This window comes from Harmonia axyridis, chromosome 4 (assembly GCF_914767665.1).
Source record: "Harmonia axyridis chromosome 4, icHarAxyr1.1, whole genome shotgun sequence".
NCBI classification, from domain to species: Eukaryota; Metazoa; Arthropoda; class Insecta; order Coleoptera; family Coccinellidae; genus Harmonia; species Harmonia axyridis.
In genome coordinates this window covers 17,684,521-17,708,139 of record NC_059504.1, presented here as the reverse complement: position 1 = coordinate 17,708,139, position 23,619 = coordinate 17,684,521, and the positions used below count along the sequence as shown (strand labels likewise).

At 36.7% G+C, this 23,619-nt stretch overlaps 1 protein-coding gene across 4 annotated transcripts in view; it reads left to right on the top strand.

Annotated features, from left to right (window-relative positions):
* LOC123678819 (ras-associated and pleckstrin homology domains-containing protein 1) overlaps positions 1–23,619 on the top strand; it is a 384,693-nt gene that overhangs the window by 285,512 nt on the left and 75,562 nt on the right. The window contains exon 1 of one of the 4 annotated variants that reach the window (XM_045616057.1): positions 4,331–4,701. The exons of the other annotated variants lie outside the window; for them this stretch is intronic. Within the exon in view, the coding sequence (XP_045472013.1) occupies positions 4,597–4,701 (105 nt within the window). The 5' untranslated portion in view covers positions 4,331–4,596. Of the gene's footprint in view, positions 1–4,330; positions 4,702–23,619 lie in introns of those variants that run through there. 4 annotated transcript variants of the gene reach the window in all.

Here is a 23,619-nt window from a genome sequence, read left to right as displayed (position 1 = left end):
CAGAATGGACTTTTTTTCCAACACGAATGCCTAATTCGAAAACGAGTGACGAAGGAGCGAGTTTTCGAACGCATGAGTGTTGGAATAGCCTTCTGCAACGAGTATCAGACGATATTTTCTCTATTTCAGTCAAGTTTTGTGAAATATTGTCGAAATTCAATGAAAAATTCAGATTTTCCATCCTAGTGACTTTTGTATTGTATCTTGGCAGTTGGTATGACTGTTACGAAAATTGACAGAACACGGAATTTCAATTTGAATTGTACTGATGTTTCGAATTTTGAAATAATTTATAATTACGCATCAAATTCGTGAATTATGTCTGATGAAATCCATTTAACACCAACAGAATAGAGAGAAATTGCGAATAATGTCGCAAATCCTTTCACGAAATCCAAATTATATTATATTGACAATTTGACGCGTGTTGAATTATGATAACATTGGCAGTCTGTGTGGACAACCACAAAACGAAAAATATAACAAAGCTGTAATGAGTTCATACCAGCACTGTTTTCAGAACTGTAATGAACTCATTACGATACTGAAATGGAGAAACAAGTTTTATATTTTCCATGTTTTTACTACCAAAATTGAATATTAACAATATGTGGTTTATATTGTATAACCGCGCACTTTCTCATACAAAAGAAAATGTTTGAGAAATTCTATTTTGGAAGTAGAAAATTGAATTCAGTTTTTTTAGTAGTTAGATGTCATAAATGATACAATGTTCAGCCTGAATTAATATCAATTGATACAGTATGAAGATTTGGGGATTTTACTGTAATTTGATTATTTCAAATAATAAGGAGCATTAGTGTTATTCAAAAAATTCTTATCATGGAGTTTCATTTCCTTGAATGGTCTGTATCATGTTTAATTTCTTAGACGAAGAGATAAGGTCTTGAAAAGAAAGCAGAATCATACGAGTAGGTACTTACATTTATTCACTAGGTCATTTTTTTCCGAATTAATTTTATTCCGTCTGCATGACGTTCTTTTTCTTCATTCGAAAGTTGCAACGTTATCAGTGCATCATACAGAGTGTCCCAGAATCAATGATCAATAATTCGCCCCAGTGTTCTTCTATCAAAAATTATGGGAGAAAGTTCAGATTTTTTTTTTCGAAAAATGTACGACGTTTAAATTAGATTATCTTTATTTTCTCCGCTGCAAAAATTGTTAATTATTTAAGAAGCTATTTTTTGACTTATCCTATGTATCTATAAATTGTTGTGTCCCAAAGGATTATTATTATTATGAATATTTTTGAGCTGCGCCTCAAAATGAGGTTTTCATATTTTAGGGGTAAATTTCACATCAACTTTTCCGTACTTCAACATTTTCTAATTTTGAGGTAAAAAGAGTAGATTTGTTTTTTCAGTACAAAACATTTGGTTGACTCAGAATTTGAAAGTATTGATGAACGAAAAATGCATCCTTAAAGCTCATAGTTTGAGACGCACCCGATTGAAATTTTATATTATGTTCACAATCCTACTTAGAGCTCCTAAGTAAGAGTCATAGCAAATTCCATGAATTTGCTGGGTCAGTAACAGGGAAAATAAGTTATAATATAACCATCTTCATTGATAACTTGATAATTTCCCCCAATATTTTTGACCACTCATCCTGGATTACCCGAATAACCTGTATACAGTATACATAAAATTATTGAATAATTTATTGAGTTTTTAGGTATTTATCTCTGTATCTCCATCATTTTCAGAATAATTTCACTTATTATTATTAATGTATTAGTGTCCCATCATATTTCTAAACTGCTTTCATTGAACAATTATTTCCTTTTATAATTACCCGTACCTACACGAGATATCCATTAGTCTTTGAAGAAAACTTGCCCAGTAAATATTATGACTACATCTAGAATTATATCTTCCATTTCATGCCCGACCATAATTTTAATGATAACTTTTAAATATCGGATTATGATTTTTTTTTATTGCTTTACCTATATATCTAATACACTGCGGGTATAATTTCTCACATTTTCTTCTTGTTTCAGGTACGTTAACTTCCTCCCAACCTGTTCGGTAAGAATGATTAATGTTCTATTAAATCCGTTCATCTTGGAAATCACCTCCCCGGGCTCGACGTGTTTTATATATTGAAAGGTATATAATGAGATCTGCACGGGAATCCGGAGGTTTGCAAGACGCGCATTGCATTATTGCAAATCGATCACACATGCATCATTGCGTCGCTCTGTTGGGCGCGCTGGTACGGAAAATGAAGCTGCGGTACGGAGATGGGAAGAAGAAGAAGCAGGAAGTGTTTGAGTCTCTGTGATTGGAAATATTGTATCTTGCGGAAATACGGGAAGATAATGGTTTATATGCACGTCGTTTTTTAGAACACGTTTTGTTAAGTGTATGAAAAGGGTTTCCAACAAATAATAGGTTTAATTTTGACATTGAAAAAAATAAGTTTATAAGAATTTAGATATATAATTGGATGTTCATTTCGTTGTAAAGTAGAAGTTATGCCATTAACGATGAAAAGCGATTCAGCCAAATGGCCTCCACGGCTACGGTTGCAGTAAAATGTTCATGCCCAATTCGCACATTTGTGGCTGTATGTCCTAGATAACATCACGAATTTCCTTTTTAAGGTTCTGAATCGATTGTGGAGCATTGTCATAGACCTTACCTTTCACGTGGCCCCAAAAAAGAAGTCTAACACCCAGCCCAGTTGCACAAACGTTCATTGAATTTTTAATCCTCCATTAAACGGCACAGGTAACCAATTGAAAATTCAACGTTTCTGTAACTAGGTGTAAAGGTGTTAAATCACAATATTTCGGTGGCGAATTGTGACCTATTGGAAAAATACAAAGGTCAGGAAACGTTTTTTGCAAAATTGCGATTGTTTCGTTGAATGTGTGACAAGTAACCGGCCAATTGAAGTCCCCGGTCTACCATAGTGAAACACATTTTTTTGGCAAAATTCGATTTTATTATTCAACATGGTTGCCTTGGAAGGCGATACAGCGATTATAGCGATCTTCCAACTTTTCGATACCATTTTTGTAGTACGATTTGTCCGTTCGCTTCATAATAGGTCACAGTTGCGGCGATTACTTCTCCATTGGCGCTAAATTTCTTTCCAGCGCGCATTCTTTTGAGTTCTGAGACAGGAAAAAGTCGCTGGAGGTCAGATCTGGCGAATACGGTGGATGCAGAAGCAATTCGAAGCCCAATTCATGCAATTTGCCATTGTTTTCATTGATTCGTGACACGGCGCATTATCTTGATGAAACAGCACTTTTTTACGAATGGGTCGTTTCTTAACGATTTCATCCTTTAAACGATCTACTAACGCTATATAATAATCGCTGTTGATGGTCTGGCTCTTTTGAAGGAAATCAATGAATATTATACCTTGCGCATCCCAGAATACTGATGCCATAACCTTGCCAGCTGACTGTTGTGTTTTTCCTCGATTTGGATTCGGTTCATCGTGTGCAGTCCACTCAGCTGATTGTCGATTGGATTCCGAAGAAAAATGATGGAGTCATGTTCCATCCATTGGTACATATCGACGCAAACATGCAGGTTTATTACACTTAAACAGCTTCAAACACTGCTCAGAATCATAAACACGTTGTTGCTTTTGATCGATTGTGAGCTCGCGCGGTACCCATTTTGCACACAGCTTTCTCATGTACAAATATTCGTGATTGATATGATGTAAACGTTCAGATGATATCTTCACAATGTCTGCTATCTCGATCAACTTCACTTAACGGTCATTCAAAATTATTTCGTGAACTTTTTTGATTTTTTCGTTGGTGACAGCCTCTTTTGGAAGTCCACTGCGTTCGCAGTCTTCGGTGCTGATATCACCACGTTTAAACTCACCATACCAATCAATGATGGTTGATTTTCCTGGTGCTGACCCCGAAAACTCTTCATCAAGCCAAGATTCTGAATTCTGAAATAATATATTTTAACAGACAACTTCCAAACCCCAAATCTCCCATATATACGCCCTTGCCAGGACGCCAAAGTGTTCAGTCAAATCATTCGAAAATATACATTTCATCCGACCTACAGCGGACTTCCCAAGACCTATCGACTATATGAGAAAATAAATAAAACGTCTAGTATATCGACGAATTATTCGATAAGTAGCCCGTAACGTCTCAATAACAATGGGACGTCCCCCGAGGGCCCCGAAAACCCATAAGATCGGCAGGGCACCCCCTCCACCGAATGCCCCGGCACACTCATCAAAATGACGAACACGGTCCTGGATGACTAATGCACATCCAGCCCGGTGCTCTATACGACGACCGATCTTGTTGTCGTACTTTAGTTTCGGGTTTTAGTCGACTTTTGAGCGCGTCGTCGCTTATAACAAATGAAGAGCGAGGCATGCGAGAGCCGTCTCAGCCTGCTATGCGCCTTATGTTCGAACAACTCGGCTCTGTCACCGTCTGATCGATTTTTTTTTCGTGAGTGACACATAAGTAATAGTCTCCTTCGCCGGTAACACATAGTGAGTGTTTGATTTTTTTTTTGTTTGGTGCCGTATGTGTTTCTTGGTGCTGTTCAGGTGTTGAATTTGAGCATGTCGTGGATAAGGCGATCTTCGGAGCCTGTCAAGCTTAGGAATAAGGAGTACGACGCTGGCAGGAACTACGAAGATGTGATTTCGACGTATTCTGACGATTCGGTAAGGACGATGGTTGGAGAACAGCTGATCAATTGAGCGGAGTTGAAAACACTTTGTTAGAACAATTGGCCTGTCGTTTAAACAGCCTCAGTTGAATGTTATGTATTTACGATCGGTTTTTGTAGAGGTTCAATTGATTTACTCCACTTAAATTCAAGGTTTTCCATGGGTTGATGCAAAACATGCGTTTTTGAGCGTCGCTATATCAGTAGTTGTCAAATTTTGAGCCGGAAAAGATCTCAAACATTAATGTTTGGCTCAATGAGGACGAATTCCTCCTCAAATTCAAGTATGTTTGGCCGTTTACACGATAATTCTCTATGAAAAGATTTATAAATTTGAAATTATCAGGGTAGGATCAACTCTCGAATGCCGCGGTTAAGTTTGTCAATGGCCAAAATCTGTAGAAGGGTTCAATATAACTGTTCGAAATATTGTTTTACAAGCTTCATGCAAAATTTAATTACAATATTCAAGCATATACCGAAAAAAAGAACTCAATACTTCCTTAACAACAGATCCAACTAATCCAAGATTTTGTTAAAGAACTAGCGCTTAATCTTCCTTTACTGAAAGCTTTTCATAAATCTTAATTCTTAATTCATAACCTAATTGGGTGTATTGTAGTTACCTATGACTTGTCTAACAGACATTATGTTTTATCGAAAAATGGGTATATTATGCCATTATCAATTGTAAAACAGTAGTTGAAGTATGGGAATATGCTATTTGCAAACTTTCACAACTAAAGCCTTATCGTTGTTAAAAAGCGAAAAACAAAACCAAACCCATGTCAAAACATGTTGTATTTTGAAAAGTTGAAAGATTTCGAAAATGAACGTGCTAAGAGAATAGGCAATTGGAAAAAGTAAAGCTGTAAAACCTTACACTTACATTGTTGAAAGGGGGGTGTGAATATCCTTAGAACTGCAGGTCAAATTACAATGGCTGTACTGAATTTGTTTACAACAGGCCCTTTCTTTTTGAATGGGCAACATCTGTTTGCATATTTCACTTCAGGTATAAAAAACCCTGTTTTTGGGTTCAGCTAAGGTCGAATTGCAATTTACGTTTTTACCAATAATGGAATTCAGTAAAATTAGGTTTCACCTCTGGAGTTTTGTAGATTACATTTGGAGGATCTAGAAATCGACGTAAATAGGAATACTGCAATGGTTATTCATTTTACTAGTATAGAAGGCATTGATATACGTCCACCTCGACGTCCACGATTTCAAAATTGGAAAACAAGCCTCGAAATGGCCAGTTTTTGAATGAACTTAGTTCTTACAGGAGAGTCCCGAGTACCAACATAGGTATAATACATAATTAAATATAACCATGACATCTGTATCAAACTGAGATATTCCCGTATCATCTTGTTCTACAAGATATGGCAGAATGGACGGATTTGCCTCAGAATTTGAGGAAATCCTATTTCAAGATCATCTAATGCAATCAACTTGTACGTTATGCCCGAGGTTGTTCCAATCTTCATCTCCTTTTTCTTTACAGTAATCATCTCGCCGAGAGATCTGTCTTATCAATTCTGGGGTCGGTTACCTTTTCAGCCAATTATATCTCATCGGCATTCCCACTGTCGTTCCTGAAATCAGAGTCGCTGAAAAAATAACCGTCGACAAAGAATTCCCCTCATGCCTCTCAATCGTAATCTATTTCAGAGAAGCCACCCCGCTGCTTCTTATGAGATTCTCCCATATATGGCACATGTGGAAGGGCCGTTTAAGGAATTGTGTCGGTCCAAATATGTGCCGGACGATGTCTTTCTTTGTGACCGGTCCCCATTTCTGTTCGAAATAAGATCGTCTGGCATGGCATATTGACACGTATGTCTGACGTCGAGGGGTGTCAAGGGACTGATTCAAGGAAAGATCGCTTATGGCAGCCAGAAATTCCAAGCTATCAATAACACGGTAATTTTAAGGATCACATTCATGACACTTATGATGGTCTGAATGGTTGATCAAAAAAGTGATGTTAAACTATCGAAACTGTTGAGTTAACAGCAATGTTGAAGCAGTTCAGAAGAATTGTCGATTTGTGTAATCTGTGATTGATTCAATTCAACATTCTCAATCGTTAAACATGTTACAAAACTGAAAGGAAAGTGATTGCTCTAAGTATTGACCACGAATTTAAATTTGTCTACATTGCCGCTTGATTTCAAAAGGTATTTTATGCCTTGAATACTCTTGCATATATTAGGCCAATTGAAAAGTCCCCGGTCTGATGCACAGATGGCGTTACGAGAATTAAATAATAATAATACTAATAAAGGACTTTATTGATTTTTAGTTAGTACCTACCTTCAAACGATACGTGTCAAAATTTGACAGCAGTCCGACTATTAGTTTGTGAACTATTGCGTTGTGAGTATAGCTACTTTTGTTATTCGAAGAAAGATGAAAAAAAAAGAATTTCGTGTGCTGAAAAAATATTGCTTCTTGAAGAAAAAAAATACAGTTGACGCAAAATCTTGGCTTGATGAAGAGTTTCTGGGATCTGCAACAGGAAAATCAACCATCATTGATTGGTATGCTAAGTTTAAACGTGGTGAAATGAGCACCCAAGACGGCGAATGCAGTGGACGCCCAAAAGAGGCTGTCACCAACAAAAAAATCGAAAAAGTTCACAAATTGATTTTGATTGGCGCGGGATTGACGGTAAAGTGAAGTTGATCGTGTACATCATATCCGAGATCATATTATTCACGAATGATTGTACATGAGAAAGCTTTGTGCAAAATGGGTGCCGCGTTACCTCACAATCGATCAAAAGCAACAACGTGTTAATGATTCTGAGCAGTGTTTGAAGCTGTTTAAGTGCAATAAACCTGAATTTTTGCGTCGATATGTGACAATGGATCAAAAATGGCTCCATCATTTTTCTTCGGAGTTCAATCGACAATCAGCTGAGTGGACTGCACACGATGAACCGAATCCAAATCGAGGAAAAACACAACTGTCAACTGGCAAGGTTATGGCATCAATATTCTGGGATGCGCAAGATACAATATTCATTGATTACTTCCAAAAGGGCCAGACCATCAACAGCGATTATTATATAGCGTTATTGGATCGTTTAAAGGATGAAATCGTTAAAAAACGGCCACATTTGAAAAAAAGGTGCTGTGTCATCAAGACAATGCGCCGTGTACAAGTCAATGAAAACATTGGCAAAATTGTATGAATCGAGCTTCGAATTGCTTCTGCATCCACCGTATTCGCCAGATCTGGCCCCCTGCGACTTTTTCCTGTTGTCAGACCTCAAAAGAATGCTCCCTGGAAAGAAATTTAGCGCCAATTAAGAAGTAATCGCCGAAACTCAGGGCTATTTTGAAGCGAAAGACCGAGCGAAAGACAAATCGTACTACAAAAATGGTATCGAAAAGTTGGAAGATCGCTGTATCGCCCTCGAAGGCAACTATGTTGAATAATAAAATCGAATTTTGCCAATTGGCCTGTTATATAAAGATTTTTTCGCAGCGAATTGAAAGCATAATATGCATTTCTAGAATAAGGAGGTTCTGCTTCTAATCTCATTAAAACAGAAATATTCTTGGTTATTGGCATAATCAAGTCTTGAATGTGTTTCAGTGCTTGTTGTAGTGATAATGCCCATTATGTAAATGTTTGGTATGTATATTATCTCTGTGGGTTGTCGACTTGAGTTTCAATGGTTCTCCAGAGGCGCTTTTGTTAAATTTTCTATTTGTCTGGAAGGTTGATAGCTTTCATTGTTACTTTTTGTTTCTCGTTCAAAATTGTGTGGTGCATAACGAAGCATGAATGAATGCCTATTTATGTTTTCTGTCTAGTTTACTATTTCGGGTATATTCAAATTGATATATTATCAATTATGGAAGTGTCTTTAGGATAAAACTCATTAGGATTAGAAGATATCGATGGGAATTGGCGAATCGTCGTTGAAGAATTTGTTGATTATCTAGCGCTCTATATTTGCAGTTGTATTGTCGTTCACCATTCACATTTTTCTGGGTATTTGTGTTGCTTGCAGTGATATATTGAATTGTTTTTCGGATACGTTCACCAGTATAAAAATACACTTTGATTTAATTCTTTTCGTGGAAACCTGAGAAATTTTCATCAACATATGTATGACTCAACTTTCGAGCGATAAATCCGAGGATAAATCTATAATGAGGTCAGTGAAATTGTGAATGACATGACTCCTCTATAACTATTTTTACTCTAATGCATTTACGCATTGATTTTGAGAAGTTGATATAATATGAATTTGTAAAAATATCGAATTCATTACTGGATGAGTACCTACTTGGACTACAAAACTTATGATGAAAATGATCATTGAACCTTTTTCACCAAACATCTCGACACAAAATGAAATGAGTTTGATCTCAGGAGTTTTGAATTTTTTGTTTAACTCTTGACTTGATAAATATTAAAAGAAAACTGTAGTCCATATAAACATACATTTTTTGCTCTGCTATGAAATTTATAATGATAATAGTCGATATCATAGTTCATTTAGAGGATCATAATTATCTACAGGGTGTTTCCTAAACATGCGGCAAAAATTCAGGGGGTTGTTCCTTGGACTATTTTAAGCATGTTTTGTCCTTGGATGATTTTTGAAAAACCTCTTTGTTTCGAAGATACAGGGCGAACAACATTTTTCATATTTTTAAAATTAATAATAGTTTAAATAAAAATGCGTACCGCACTGTGTTTACTAAGTAGGTACAATTTATTTTTAAATTTGTTTAACAACATTCCAATTACTAAAAACGGCCAGTTTTTTGACTAAAAATTGCTAATACATCACAAAACGAATTCAAATGAAAACCGTGTTTAATCTGTATTCCTTTACCATCTGCACTTATCAATTTTTAGTCAAAAAACTGGCCGTTTTTAGTAATTGGAATGTTGTTAAACAAATTTAAAAATAAATTGTACCTACTTAGTAAACACAGTGCGGTACGTATTTTTATTTAAACTATTATTAATTTTAAAAATATGAAAAATGTTGTTCGCCCTGTATCTTCGAAACAAAGAGGTTTTTCAAAAATCATCCAAGGACAAAACATGCTTAAAATAGTCCAAGGAACAACCCCCTGAATTTTTGCCGCATGTTTAGGAAACACCCTGTATATACTCCGTAATATTTATTCTGTAAAAATTGTAGTTTTCAAAATATTTGCTAGCATTATGGATCTCCAACCTCAAAGGAAGGGAATACCAAAAAGAAGATGAAATATTCTTGACATTTCTCGACATACTACCCGATCATAGAAAACAGCTGTTCGATCAAAGAAAACATTCCCTTTCCAAAACATCGAAGATTCTCACATAAATATCGAACGGAAAGAAGTCCCAGACCCGATCCCAAACAATTTATTTTGATTACCAGTTGATAACGAGAGCAGGGGCCGAAGTTCACACTGGCTTCCACCTCCGCCAGGCCACATTTTCGTTGTCGATAGCCCAAATATAAACAACGAACTTTGGAACTTCTTGGTGGGACCTGACATGGAATTTGATGAACATGTGTTTGTTGTTACAACGGAATATAATCACAAGATTTCATAACATCGCAACCTACAACGTGCTCTTTTATTTACATTTCGAAAATGAGTTATGACCAGCACTTTTTCGCGATCTTCGATCCAACGGTTGCAACAGTGTTGGCAGGTGAAAGTCCACTTGTTGGCGAATCCATTCCAAATAGATGTTCTTGCTGGTCGATATATTGCATATATCTGATATATCTAACAAATATTTATTGTTTTCGATTACTAGAGGAACCGGCGGACTTTGTTATGGCAGGTTTTCGTATCGATGGCACAATTGATTTGGAAAATAGAAATGGATTCCCTTGATTACATTTGCATATTTTTTTAATTGACATAATTAATACAAGTTTTATTATTCCTATGTTTTTTACTACCAATGAAATTGGATATTGGCAATTAGAGGATAACATTGTGTATAATCGCGCTGTTTCGAATATATTTCAAGTTCATCTTCAGCTTCAGAAAGTGAAGGTTCTACAGATCTAGTATTTATATGAATTCAGGTACAAAAAATGGCTTAAATGCGGTAAAGACGGAATAAAAATTTTTTTCACCGTTATGCAAATGTCGTGTTTTGAAAGTATTATTCGAATGCCTTGTTATATGTATTTGAATAACACACTTCTGTTTGTTCATTCATAATTTAGAAACAATTTCTGTCAACCTTTATCCTCAACTCGAGTGTCAGCTTGACATCGATTGTTAAAGTCCTTAAAAAATTATATATCCTGACGTTTATTGTCAGATTGCATTACGGGACTTCAGTCGGTCATGTATGCGATAAATTCTGGAATAATTATCAGGGAAACATCTCAACTTTAGTACATTATCAAGAACTATCTAATGAATAAAATGAACAATACGCGTTGAGATGTTTAATTTTTTTCATGAAAAGGCCCCCTATACAAAAAAAACGTGAGAGATTTTTTATTACGAATTCAACGAGAAATTCAACGATTTTTCAATGATTTTTGGCTTGAAATATCTCATTGGCGTACAATTTTATCATGTAGAATCACCCCCTGAAGTTGGTCGCACTCATTCACTAACACCCTGTATACAGATGTCTTTCATCCCAAACCAGCTCAAATATAAAAAGAAGCCTTCTAGATGCTGACCTCGATGCTGACGATGTTCAAGGCTTCAGTTAAAATAGAATAAAATAAAAACTTATCACATGCATTTCATTCAACCAACAATTTTCGATATTTCACAATTATTTGATATTTAACATTTACATTGGTTTCATTTCTCCCTTTCATATCTAAAAGGAAGCCTCCAATCGGTATAAAACCGGGAAAATTCCTTTATTATGTGTTTGTCCTTGTAATTCTAGGATATTTCGTCGAAGTTTCTTCTCATTTAGAAATTGAATTCGTCCCGTCTATTATATCAGGAAAAAATTTCCTGCGCTCTCATTCAAATTTACCTTATCCGGATATTTATACGTTTTTTCTGCATCGCTTATTCTTCCTGTTTCCATTCCACTCTATCGCATCATTCTTTTCCTTTGACATTTCGACCGAGGTCATAAATTTCGTTCTTGTTCAAATATAGATTAGGGTGCGATATTTCTTTTTTGAACATTACTCAAAGCTTTCTCTATTCGCTGTGTTCTCTTGATGACTCGATATTTATAGAAATGGAACATCAGGTTACGTTCAGGGACAATTTTCTTGAATTGAACTATGGATATGAAATTATTACTTTTTTGTGTTATATTAATTCTAGATTTTATGATCAAAAAATAAAAAACCCTGCGGGAAAACTGTCTTTGATCACAGTGACGTAGGTAATTGATAAAAGAGAGATATAATCACGAATTTAATTTCAATTGACTCCCAGCATGACAATTTTGAAGAAATTCATAATAATGTCAATTTTTAGTCAAAATTTCAAGCTTATACATATTGAGTTTGATGTATGCGACGTTTGAATGTTGGGAACCTGGAATTTTATATCGAATTTATAATTTCACTACACAACAGCTTTTTCAGACCAATTGTAATCCCACCACTGTCAACAACCAATATAATGTCTGTCAAAATTAAGTCAACATATATTCTGAAACTTGACATCGTATTGAAAAGTATTTATTTATTAAGCACTCGACTTAACATTGAAAAACTACTACTAAACTTGAACTTGAGTTGATTTCAAGTCAAGCTCCAGCTACTTGAGCTTGAGCTAAGTAGCTTGAATATCAAGCCAAGCCGTGAATCTCTAGACATAACCTACTGAACACAAATGACACAAGAAATGTCAAAAAAGTAATTTACGGTGTTGCCATTGAAACACTTTTTAATTGTATAATTCATATTGGGAAACCCTTTAGTTTCTTTGTTAATCTCAGTCAGACGTACGAATCATCAGGTGCATCTGCAATACTACAAGTCGATTCGAAACGTGTTGATTTATCCCCACAGATACATCATAAATCAATCTAAAGATCACGAAATCCCGAAGACCATAGCCGCTGGAAGACAACCTGCACCGGTGTCGATTTACATCCACGCATCTCACTATACAATATTCAATTGATAGTCGTAAACTGTTCCCACATATTCAATACACAAGACATAACTTTTATTGGCCGAGAGATAACCTCCTCGACGTGTAGGATCTCTCTTCGGACGAACAGTCCGTCCGCCTGTTTTTCATTAGGCGCATTCCGCACGATACAAACGATTCACATATCTCCCGGAGTCGTTAACACCAAGCAACTGGCGCCAAATGGTTATAATAATATCCACAAGATGAAACGATTTCGACACGCTCGATGAATAGGTCAAGTTGATCTCATCCGACGTTCCTGGTTCGGTTCGGATGATGCGAAAGTGTTGTGCGACGGGCTTTAGCTTGTGTGTGAACGCGCCCTGCGTTGGTTGTTTCCTGCGAAAAAATGCCGGGTTGATTGATGTACTTGGAATTGTAACACGTGTTCGAGTTCGAGTATGGCGCCGGTTGGTAAATTAGGTTATATGCGTAAATAGAGTTCTCTAGACTGCCTACCGTTGTCTAGGACTGGAGTGCTCGGAGAGTATGTCAATAGGTTTATGTAGAAGGTTTTACAATGGGAATGATGTAATTTGAAATGGCTATAATGGCAACACTGTAGTATTATTTTGCGTTCAGTAAATTATGCCGATTAATGCATTCAGAAATTGTTAAATTATTTTAACAAAATCAGGGCTCATTTGTGAGAACTGAGAGAAAAATCAAGAATTCATGATGATTCAGTTAATTGACTCACTATTTGTTGTATTGTAGGTACACATATTTTAAAGTGGTACCAAGCACGACTAACTTCTTAGTACATACGTAAAGAAAATTCATTTTCAAATTTCTTTGCAATACATCGAATAGTAAATCAATTGATTGTCGTCTCTGAATTCCTCTTAAATTTCTCTCAGTATTCACAAATGAGCATTGATTTTATTAAAACAATTCAACAATTTCCGAACGTTGTATATTTCCCTAATTAAATGGCATAACCTACTGAGCACAAGCGACGCAACAACCATGAAAAACAATACACATTTGAAAAGCTTAGATAACAGTCGACTTGAATTTCAACATTTATTGGCAAAAAGCTGGAATTGGGTGTACTAGAGGGTGTACTACTATGAAACTGCTTTCATTCTACTGTTTATTTTAATATTAAGCCCTTATTACACTATACCTTTTTCGTGTCTATTTCAAAGCCTATTGGCATGTTTACTACTGGGCTGAATTTTTCACAAATGTTTTGTACTTTTACATCATTTGGTCTTTACTGATGCTTGGTTCATGTCTAATTTCAGAGCTGCAACCCACAAGATTTGAAATTTCTCACAATTTCTTTTTGTTTTATGCTTTTGTTAATATCAATTCTATTTATTATACAAGTAACAAAAGATGAAGTGGCAGTATAAACAACTAAAAAGAAGGAAATGAAGGAATCGATTGCATTTCTACAGTCAGACGTCTAAAAAGAAGAAGGCATTCAATGCATCTAGATTTTTCGAGAAATTGCTGAGCGAAGAAAAATATATGTTTTTATTTTTGCAAAAATAACTTTCATGCAAAAGTTTCAAACTGATCCTGAAAAATATCTGCACCTCACGAAGTTCATTGTTGCCACATTTCGCGCATCATTTAGTTCCACACTCAACGAGTATTCTCTTTGCACGAAGCCATTTCCATAAACAACTACGTTATCCATACAAAAGACTGGGGAACATTGAAACTGTCAAATAACTACCCATCTTAACCTATACTTCTTTACGACCGCAACCTATATTCCCGAAGTGTACGTGCTATACCGACAAAAAAAAAAACATTGTATACCTCTAAAACTCGGCATCGTTCTCCACCATCTTCAATGTTTCATCTTCACTTCGTTCCCGTTCAGTTTGTTCGATATTTCAAGTCGGGATCGGAGGAAGCAATAGGGGACGCCTTTCAGTGGCGCGCGGAGAAATTTTAAATGAAGGGAACAATTTTTTTATAATTTCGTTTGAGTCTTCTATAATTTTTCCAACTCGTTTGAAGCTCCGTTAAAGATAAAATGATAATTCGCTAATAAGGTCGTTCTACGAGGCGTCAATCGTTACATGAATAACTTTGGCTTCAAACCTAACAGAGGTTGTCCTGCCAGAAATTTAGCTTTGGTTGGAATACATGATTCAAAAATTGTAGAACAATATTTGAGCACCAATTGTAATCCCACCCCTTACTATGATATGAAGACCTCATAAGTCAAACTTACATCAAGTGTGGTATTACCAATGCTTAATACTCTACTCGATAAGTGCCTAGCCTAACCAGTAAAAATTCTTAAAATTCAACTTCATTACTCGGCAAGAGTGATACATGTACTTCAACGCTACTTTAACTTTTCAGTATCTTTTCTGTAGAAAGATTAGTCTTTGCTTTCAAAATAGGCTTCAACTTCAGCCATCACATAACAGATAGAGTTCTTTGTCTGGAGCATTCATTTGAGGTCTGCAAAATCCAGTAATCATGGGGGCCAGATCTGAAGGATGAGCTGGATGGTCAAGCAGTTGGAAGCGCCAATTCGTTCGATTTGACCAAGGCTTTCATCGATTTGTGACAATAAGCTTCGTCTTGGTGAAAGATAACTTTTCACTTGAGGAACTTATGCCTTAATTTCTGCTCTGAATTGACCCATTAACGTTATGTTATATTCACTATTGATGGTTTTTCCGTTGTCAAGGCAGTCAATGCACGTGAATACCACGCATCTCTCAAAATACGGATGCCATTACATGCCAAATTATGTTTGAGTTTTGGTCGCTTTGAAAGGCTTTCGCCGACTGTTTTCCCTTCTACTGAGACTCTCTCTGAATCAGGTGTGTTGTGATGAGTGCATGTTCCATCCACTGCCACATATCGACGCTGAAACAGCCCCAAATCTCGAAATTATTTAGGAGGAATTGAATGAAATCAGTAGAAAAATACCTTGAAATTGAGGTATCACTCACCCCATCTTCCCTATTCAAAAATTGGGGGTGAGGGTTGTAGTAGCAAGGGTTGAAGCGCTATGCGTCCGTAACCTACATCTTAAGTTGTCCCCCTCGAAACAGAAATCGACCTGTCCGAGCATTTCTATCGAAAAACTTTATTTCGTCTGTAATCTCGTCTGTTTCGTTTTCAAATGACCACCCTGTATGAATATTCTGCGAAACCTTTAATCCGAGATTTCTTGTGTGATTCCGCAAATCAATGCTTCCATGAACCGTACGACCCTGACTTTACTACACGAGGTGCTTATGTAGCCCCGAAGGACACGCCTCGGAGATCTAGCTGTTTGCCTAAGCACGTGCTCCAGGACCCTCAAGACCCTCAGATGGCCCATGCCAGATAAATCTGGGGCCGATATAAGTCGGCGGTATTTTTAGGTAATCTTATTATTCCAGACCCGGCTGTACAAGCAACATAATTCGTGTTGACAACTCGTAGAAGAGTTGACGATTAATTGGAAGAAGTTGATTGTGATTTATGCCGGCGTTTGATTGTACAGTGTGTCTCGTCTTTTTTAGGATTACCGCTTATCCTTTGATGGGACCTCCAGATCGGACGGATGCAGTAAATTCGGCTTTTGGGATAAAAGGGTCAAGCTAATCACCTTGAGTTATGTCTTTTAGTCGGCCGAGATGGCTTGGAAATATCACTTGTTTTCGGTTTTGGATGCGATTGCAATAAATACAATTAAAGGTGAAGGATTTGGGAGATTTATGGAATTGGATTCGGAGTACTTGTTTGTTGCCGAAATACAACCAATTGATCCTCGAGTGTATTGAATAATGAACACGAAAGGCATTGAGATCTGGTGATTTTGGAGATTCTGAAATTGGACCAATATCGATAGATGTTTTTTTTCTTAGTAATATCAACCGTTGGTTGAATCCTCGGTTGAAGCAATGAGTGTAATAAAACCTCTATTGCATGCATTCTACTAACGCATTCCTTCAAAATAAATACAACAGGCCGAGACTTAACAGGAGGTGCATGCAATAATAAAATCGAATAAAAATTATACATCTTTGATGATAGGTAAATCGAATTAGAAAAAAAATATGAGAGAAAGATAAGAAAAATATGTCAACATTTCTGACTCCTGCACATTATTGTTAGCGGACAGAAAAAGTTATGATAGGAATTAGATACATCGATAGAAGCCTCGATATGAAATGTTGTATGTGAAGTGAAACGAACACTTGATTGCAGTGATGAGAGCAAAGCCATTGAATTTACTTGCTTGGGCACAGTAATTCTAGAAGTCCGCAATTGTCTTACAACTCGAGTTGTTTACTATACTTTTTCTACAACCGCATTCATTTCCATGAAAACTTGGAGATCACCAAAAACTTGTGACAAATCGAGTCACAATTCTTACAATTCTTACAAGATATATATGATATATGATATGATATACGGATAAAATCGCTCTCAACGAAGAAAAACTCCTGAGAATTGAGTATCTCAAAATACAAACTTTTCATGGCACTAGCAGTCATACCTCTTAGATGGAAAGAAAACGCTAGTTTCTGATCGATCTTAAGTCTCTTGCCTCTGTTACTCTCATCAAATCCAAGTCATTAACTTGAATCAAATATAATTGGTGTCAATCTCCTCGTGAACTATACTTCCTCACATTTAGGAGTAATTAATTCTCAACACGACATCTGTAAAGTCTATCGAGCTCTTTTTGCAAAAAAAAAATTAAGGTAAACGCCTTATTTAGCTAAAAATATTGAAGTCATCGGAAAAAAGTGGTCCCAAATTCGAACCTTGAGGAACGCCCGAAGTCGCCGTGAACGAAAATTATCTCTAGCATATTTGTAACAAAAAGATTCCCCCAAATATAATTGAAGATTATTCTAAATCTAGCCGCCTGTGCATCATCTCACGGATATAATTCCATTTTACCCGAAAGCATCGAAACAACCGAAAATCATTAAAATGGACTATCAATCTTCCTCAACCAAGGCATGCGCGTCAAACTGACACAATAATTAATCACCATTCCAAAGGCCATCCTTTTTTTCGGGCATTTCTTCCCCGTGTACATTTGTCGTATTCAGGCGATCGCTGATAGTTTCAAATGACACCCCATTATTAGTCATGGGGGTTTAATGACCTTTTGGAAAGCGAGTTATAAGGGCAAGTCAGCCCGGAATGCAGTCAGTCCCATTTGATCATCGGGGGATGATACGTTTTCCACTTTTGCACATGAATTAAAAATCCAGGGAAATACGGGGTGTATAATGATGTCACTGTAGCGGGGGAATCTAGATATAATAAAGCTTTTGATGCGGTGCCATACTGTTAATTCGACTTGGGTCGTATTCGCTGAACTGAAGGGCGATGACACCCTAGTGAATAGGTATCAACTTCATGACTACTGAACACGAACAATAACAACTGGGGGTTTTTTTTTTCGTTCCATCTATGCAATTATTCAGGTCAATAGAAAGGAAGATATAGAAGAACAGTTGATAAAGTAAATTAATATCAGAATGAAATAAAAATAATGAGACGGCAGGTGGTTTTACCATTAAGACACCCCCTCTCTGACTTCTATTGTTGATGATGGCAGTAGGGTTTTTGTTCTATTTTTTCAGAGCTCGCCCTTCATGGCAATTGGTGACAATTACCACAGTTTTTCATTATTTTAAGTGATATAAATTTTTTCGTCGGTTTCGTTTTTCGATGTCTCAATTGGCTTTCATGATTATTGTTTTGAATACTTTAATTTGAGAATTGTGTATTGATGCACTTGTGTCGGAGGGCCTCTAGAACTTTACTGGCATTTCCTTCTTTTGGATTTTTTTGATTATCCGCAGGTCTTTCTAACCAGGACTTTCAATATTCAGGTTATTTTGCTATTTTATGTTATTTTATCCCTTTCAACAAACTATTTGTCTTCTTTTTTATCATCTCTTTATTAAGTATTTCGTTCCTCAAATCGTCTTTTAACTGTTTATCGCAAACGTACAATGGCATTTCCAATTATTTTATTACCTATGTGGAGTTTTCCACGTTTTTCCATATACTGATTTCCTCGCTAATTTCATAGTTAAGTTCTTCATTATTCCAACTTTCTGAACAATGATATTGAACAGTATGGATCCTAGAACAGATCCTTGTGGAACACTTCATTTAATATTCCTCATTTCTTCCATGTACACCCTTTGTTGGTGAATTTACCATTCAACATTGCTCTATTGTTGTCCTGAAGAAACAGGCGACCATTTTATTCGTAGTGCTTCAAGAACGAACAACTTTTATTGTATTTGGTTCATCTTGGAAGACCCATACAGTCGACTGCTGTTTAGTTTCTGGTTCATATTCATATATCAAATGTTCGTCACCAATCACGATCTTAAAAAGATCTTTTGAAATTGGGTATTTCTTTGCACCAATTGACACGAAACTCTTTATGAGAAATTGTGAAGTTTGAGGTATCCAATTCCAGCAATTTTTTTTCTACAGGGTGATTCTATCTCATGTTACACGACAATGTTGCGTTATCAGTTTTTGCACAGCAATCATGATTTCTGACGCAACAACTGATTTTAGACGACCTTCACGAAATTCGTTCTTGAGCAAATGGCGACGACGATACTCACTATACCAGCGATAAACAGTGGGTTTGGTGGGTTTCATTCAATTAATTTTCTTTCCTTGCCAAGATGGGATTTTCAAGTCGAAAAAATGTTATACTTCATGGTGGTAACGTCGCTTTTGACGTTGAATGTAGAATAATAAATGCCCTCAAATCGCACCCTGGGGAACCCCATTCTTTACAAAATATAAAAAGACAACTATCGATGCCGCGACCATGGCAAAATTTCAATAAGGTTCAGTGGCGTAACTGTTCTCTTACTTCCACGTCCCCCGCACAAAGAACGGTATCGGAATCCGAAGACATGTAGTAATGTTCCCATAACCTGAATAGCAAAGCATTCAATTTTCATGGGACAATTCGAAGCGTATTATTCTCTGCCCATTCATTTCCACGAGCGGGCGAATATTCATTATGTAGTTAAGTTAATTGGGGGTCAGCGGCTCCGCAACTACGCATACTTATGAAAATACAGCTCTCGGAGATACTTGAAAGCCTCTCAGCGCGTTTCAGATAATGGACGAGTGTTATCGGGTTCCCTACAGGAAGTCGGCTGTGATATCGGTTTGTCTTACTATACATATACGAGGCCAGAACGAAATAGGAGAGTGTTACTTGGAACTCTCGTCTCGATGGGTGTTCTAAGCTGAAAGATTAGGAAACTGGGAACAGATAAGCCTTCGCGGTATCTTGGTGAATCGACCTTTATATTGCTGAGATGAAACAGATGTCGTAGTCTATCAGAGACACCGACTGTATGAAGAAAAGGCAACTTTTTACCTATTAAACGATTTAACCCAAATCTATGTACCTCTACGTGGGACTAAACCTGATCTCTCGACATAACAACAATGCACAAACAAAAATTATATGTCATTTTCAATCACCAAACAACCTTCCAAACCCTTTATGCATTATTCTTTCATGTTCTAATAACTCTAAAAGAAGCTGTTACAGCTCGTGTTACAGCAATATATGGTGCGGCTGTTAGAACTTTCTTTAAGTCAATTTTCATTAAATATCAAATTTGGACTATGACTGCTGAACTTATGATTAAATTATTGATTGAAGTTGCTAAAAATGAGAATGTATATGAGTAGAGATCAGACTTTCATCATATTACTTAGATCCAAAGAACTCGGCCAGAAATTACTATCAGAAAATTTTACTGCACTAACACCGAGACCAAAACGCTTCCTCTAGTATGGAGAAGATGAAAGAATTCCTACAAGAGAATTCACCATAAAACCTCATGGAATTCAATATTTCCAATGCTATTTAATAATTGTATATAAAAGATTCTCCAATAAGAGATATCATTTTAATGAAAAAATTATATCAAATATTTTGAGAAAAATCAATGGATGGTTATTTCTTCACAAAGAGGAAGGTGTGCCCTTAACGATGAAAAACGATTTTAGCCATGGTTACGATTGCAGCAGCATATCCTTCTCTTGAAATTCTTCATGACAATTTGCACATTAGCTGATGTATGTCCTAGATCACCACATGAATTTCATCTTTGAGGTCTTGAATCGTTTGAAGAGCCTTGGCATAGACCACATATCTCACGTGGCCCTGAAGAAAAAAGTCTACAGGTCTTGAACCACAAGATCTAAGTGGCCAACTGTGATCACCTCTTCGAGAAATAACACCGTTAGGAAACATTTCTTGCAAAATTGCCGTTGTTTCGTTGCAAAATGATCAGCAGTTTGTATTGAATTTTAACAATTTAACAATGCATTGTTGTAGCTTTTATCGTTTCTTTTCATGTAATGGCGTAGATTTTACTTGTCAAATCCCAAAAGCTGACAGCTACCCAGATAGGGGGCTATTCAAAATGAAACCTGTTATTGGAAAACTTTGAAGAACGTTTTCTCCTTAGATTTCAATACTCCGACATTTCTCGTTCATAACGCTTCAATTTCTACGGTTGGTTTTCACATTTCTCACAAAATAAAAAATCAAAGTCAAAGAAATAGCTGTCGCATACAATTTTGTTATAGAGAAAGGTTCAAAAACTCCCAATCTTTTTAATGGACTTTCAGCCAATGATACTACTTATCAGTCTCTCAGATAAAGGGCAATAAATCCAACTGCTATAAATAAACACGATTAGATTTTTCAACCGGAAGCACCTCGTATACCCAGATAGATTAAAGCGATTGTAACACACCTTACGACATATCTTTAAAAGAACTTATTGATCGAGGTGGCCCGTCGTATCTCTTCAAAGACAACGCTGGCTCAATTCTCATTGTTTCTCTAATCACAGCGATAAATATCGTTTCGTCGACTGGCTTAATTTCGTCTTTGGTCTTAGGAATATCCAATTTGGCCGGCAGATCGATTTCACAACGGAAGGTATTTCCCAACAGCCTCCTGTTAAGATCGTGACAATCGTAAATCTGCAGGTCAAAGGCCTTTTCATTTTTCCATTGTGTTGCGCGGTATCCTAATGAAGTTCGCCACTTTAATTTTCTACCAGCATGGCGTAATGAAGTATTACACGGACCGCTGTTATCTGCGCTACGTAGATTGCTTATTGAAAAATGCCATTAGCGAAAATAGGCATTGCAACGAACCAGCGTATGCAATTACGGCTGATGGGATACGTTTGGGGTCTTTGGGTCAGTTTTGTGTACTCGTTTTTGTCCAAAATTGGTGGATATGGCTTGTAGGTAGAAGAAATTTTATGTAATTATGACCATATTTGATGGATGTTGTTGTTGCGAGATGCTGATGGAGTCACGATGTTTGATGGGATTGTGTGGTAGATAGATATTTCTTTTGCAGTATGTTTTCGATTGTATTTCTGGAGACTTGGAGAACCTAGCATAATTCCTTTTGTTTGTCACTTTTTTGGTATATCCATATAGTCTGCAGATCTGCCTAGCTGATTTGGTGGGTGCTTCATTCAAGTAATTTACTTTCCCTGCCAAAATAAATTTTTTAAGGCGCTGCAAACAAAGAAATTTGCGCTAGAACGTTAAAACGTTCTGAGTACGTTTATCTACCTAGCTGATAAAACCTAGTCGGCAGACCTAGCTAAATAGTAGATCTTCCTAGTATATAGGTCTACTTAATCGGTCGCACTTTTTTTGACTTATACTGTTGAATAAGTTTCCTTCCAGGGTAAAGGATTATCTACTTTGTGCTTCCGGAAGTAAATAAAAGACATTTTCATTTAAAAAATTTAAATTTCAATATGATGATTGGATCTTGCCTTTATGTGTGGAATACAACATCTTTCAAATGTTCTCCGAGTGATCTCTTACATAACTTGACGGATATGGGTTTTCAGATCGTCAATAGCCTGAGCATTATCGGCATAAACATAATCCTTCGCATAACTCTACAAAAAATCCAAAGGTCACAAGATTTTGATGGGTTTTCTTGCAATAAAGCCAAAACTAGTCGTGTTGTGTGGCTTGTTGCACCATCTTGCTAAAACCGCATCTCTCTCAATTCCTTTTCATTAACTCCAGGCCAAAAAAACGGTGATCATTTGGCTATAGCGATGGGAATTGACGGTTTGAGTGACTTTCTTCATTATCAAAGAAGTAAGGACCAATCACTCAGCCCAAATTGCCCACAGTGACTTTTTGTGGATGTAATGATCTCTCAGCAGTTAGGTACATGAAGATTTTCACTGTCTCATATGTGACAATTTTGCTTTTCTACATAGCCACCGATGCAAAATATCGTCTTCCAAACATTGTTGTTCAAACACCCAATCGGCATATGTTCTACGCATTCCATGGTCAGCTGGTTTTGGTTCTTGGGAAGGACGGCGATACGAATCCAGATGAAACATACACGATAACGTGTCGTAAGAGAGGACCACATGTTATGCGAGCCGACAAATACATAAATAAAAGACGTCTTTATTCCTCAGAAAAGTGGAGAAATACATGAACCCATCATCTAGCAGCGGAAGGCAAAGTCTAGCACACTGCTATTCAAACCCAATCCTCCACAAACCAGAAACTTCTTTGAAATAAAGATGTCTCGGCACTTCAAATTTATCCTGAAATCTTGTAACCCTCGGGTGAACCATAGGACGAACGAATTTGTTCTTGAGGAAGCATTGGCATTCAAAAGATGCTCACAGGTGAAAGAACTCAAGTGATAATTTCTCCTCGACTCCATGAAAAGACTCTCATCATCCCTGATTTTATAACTACTAGGATCATACTTCTTTACACCA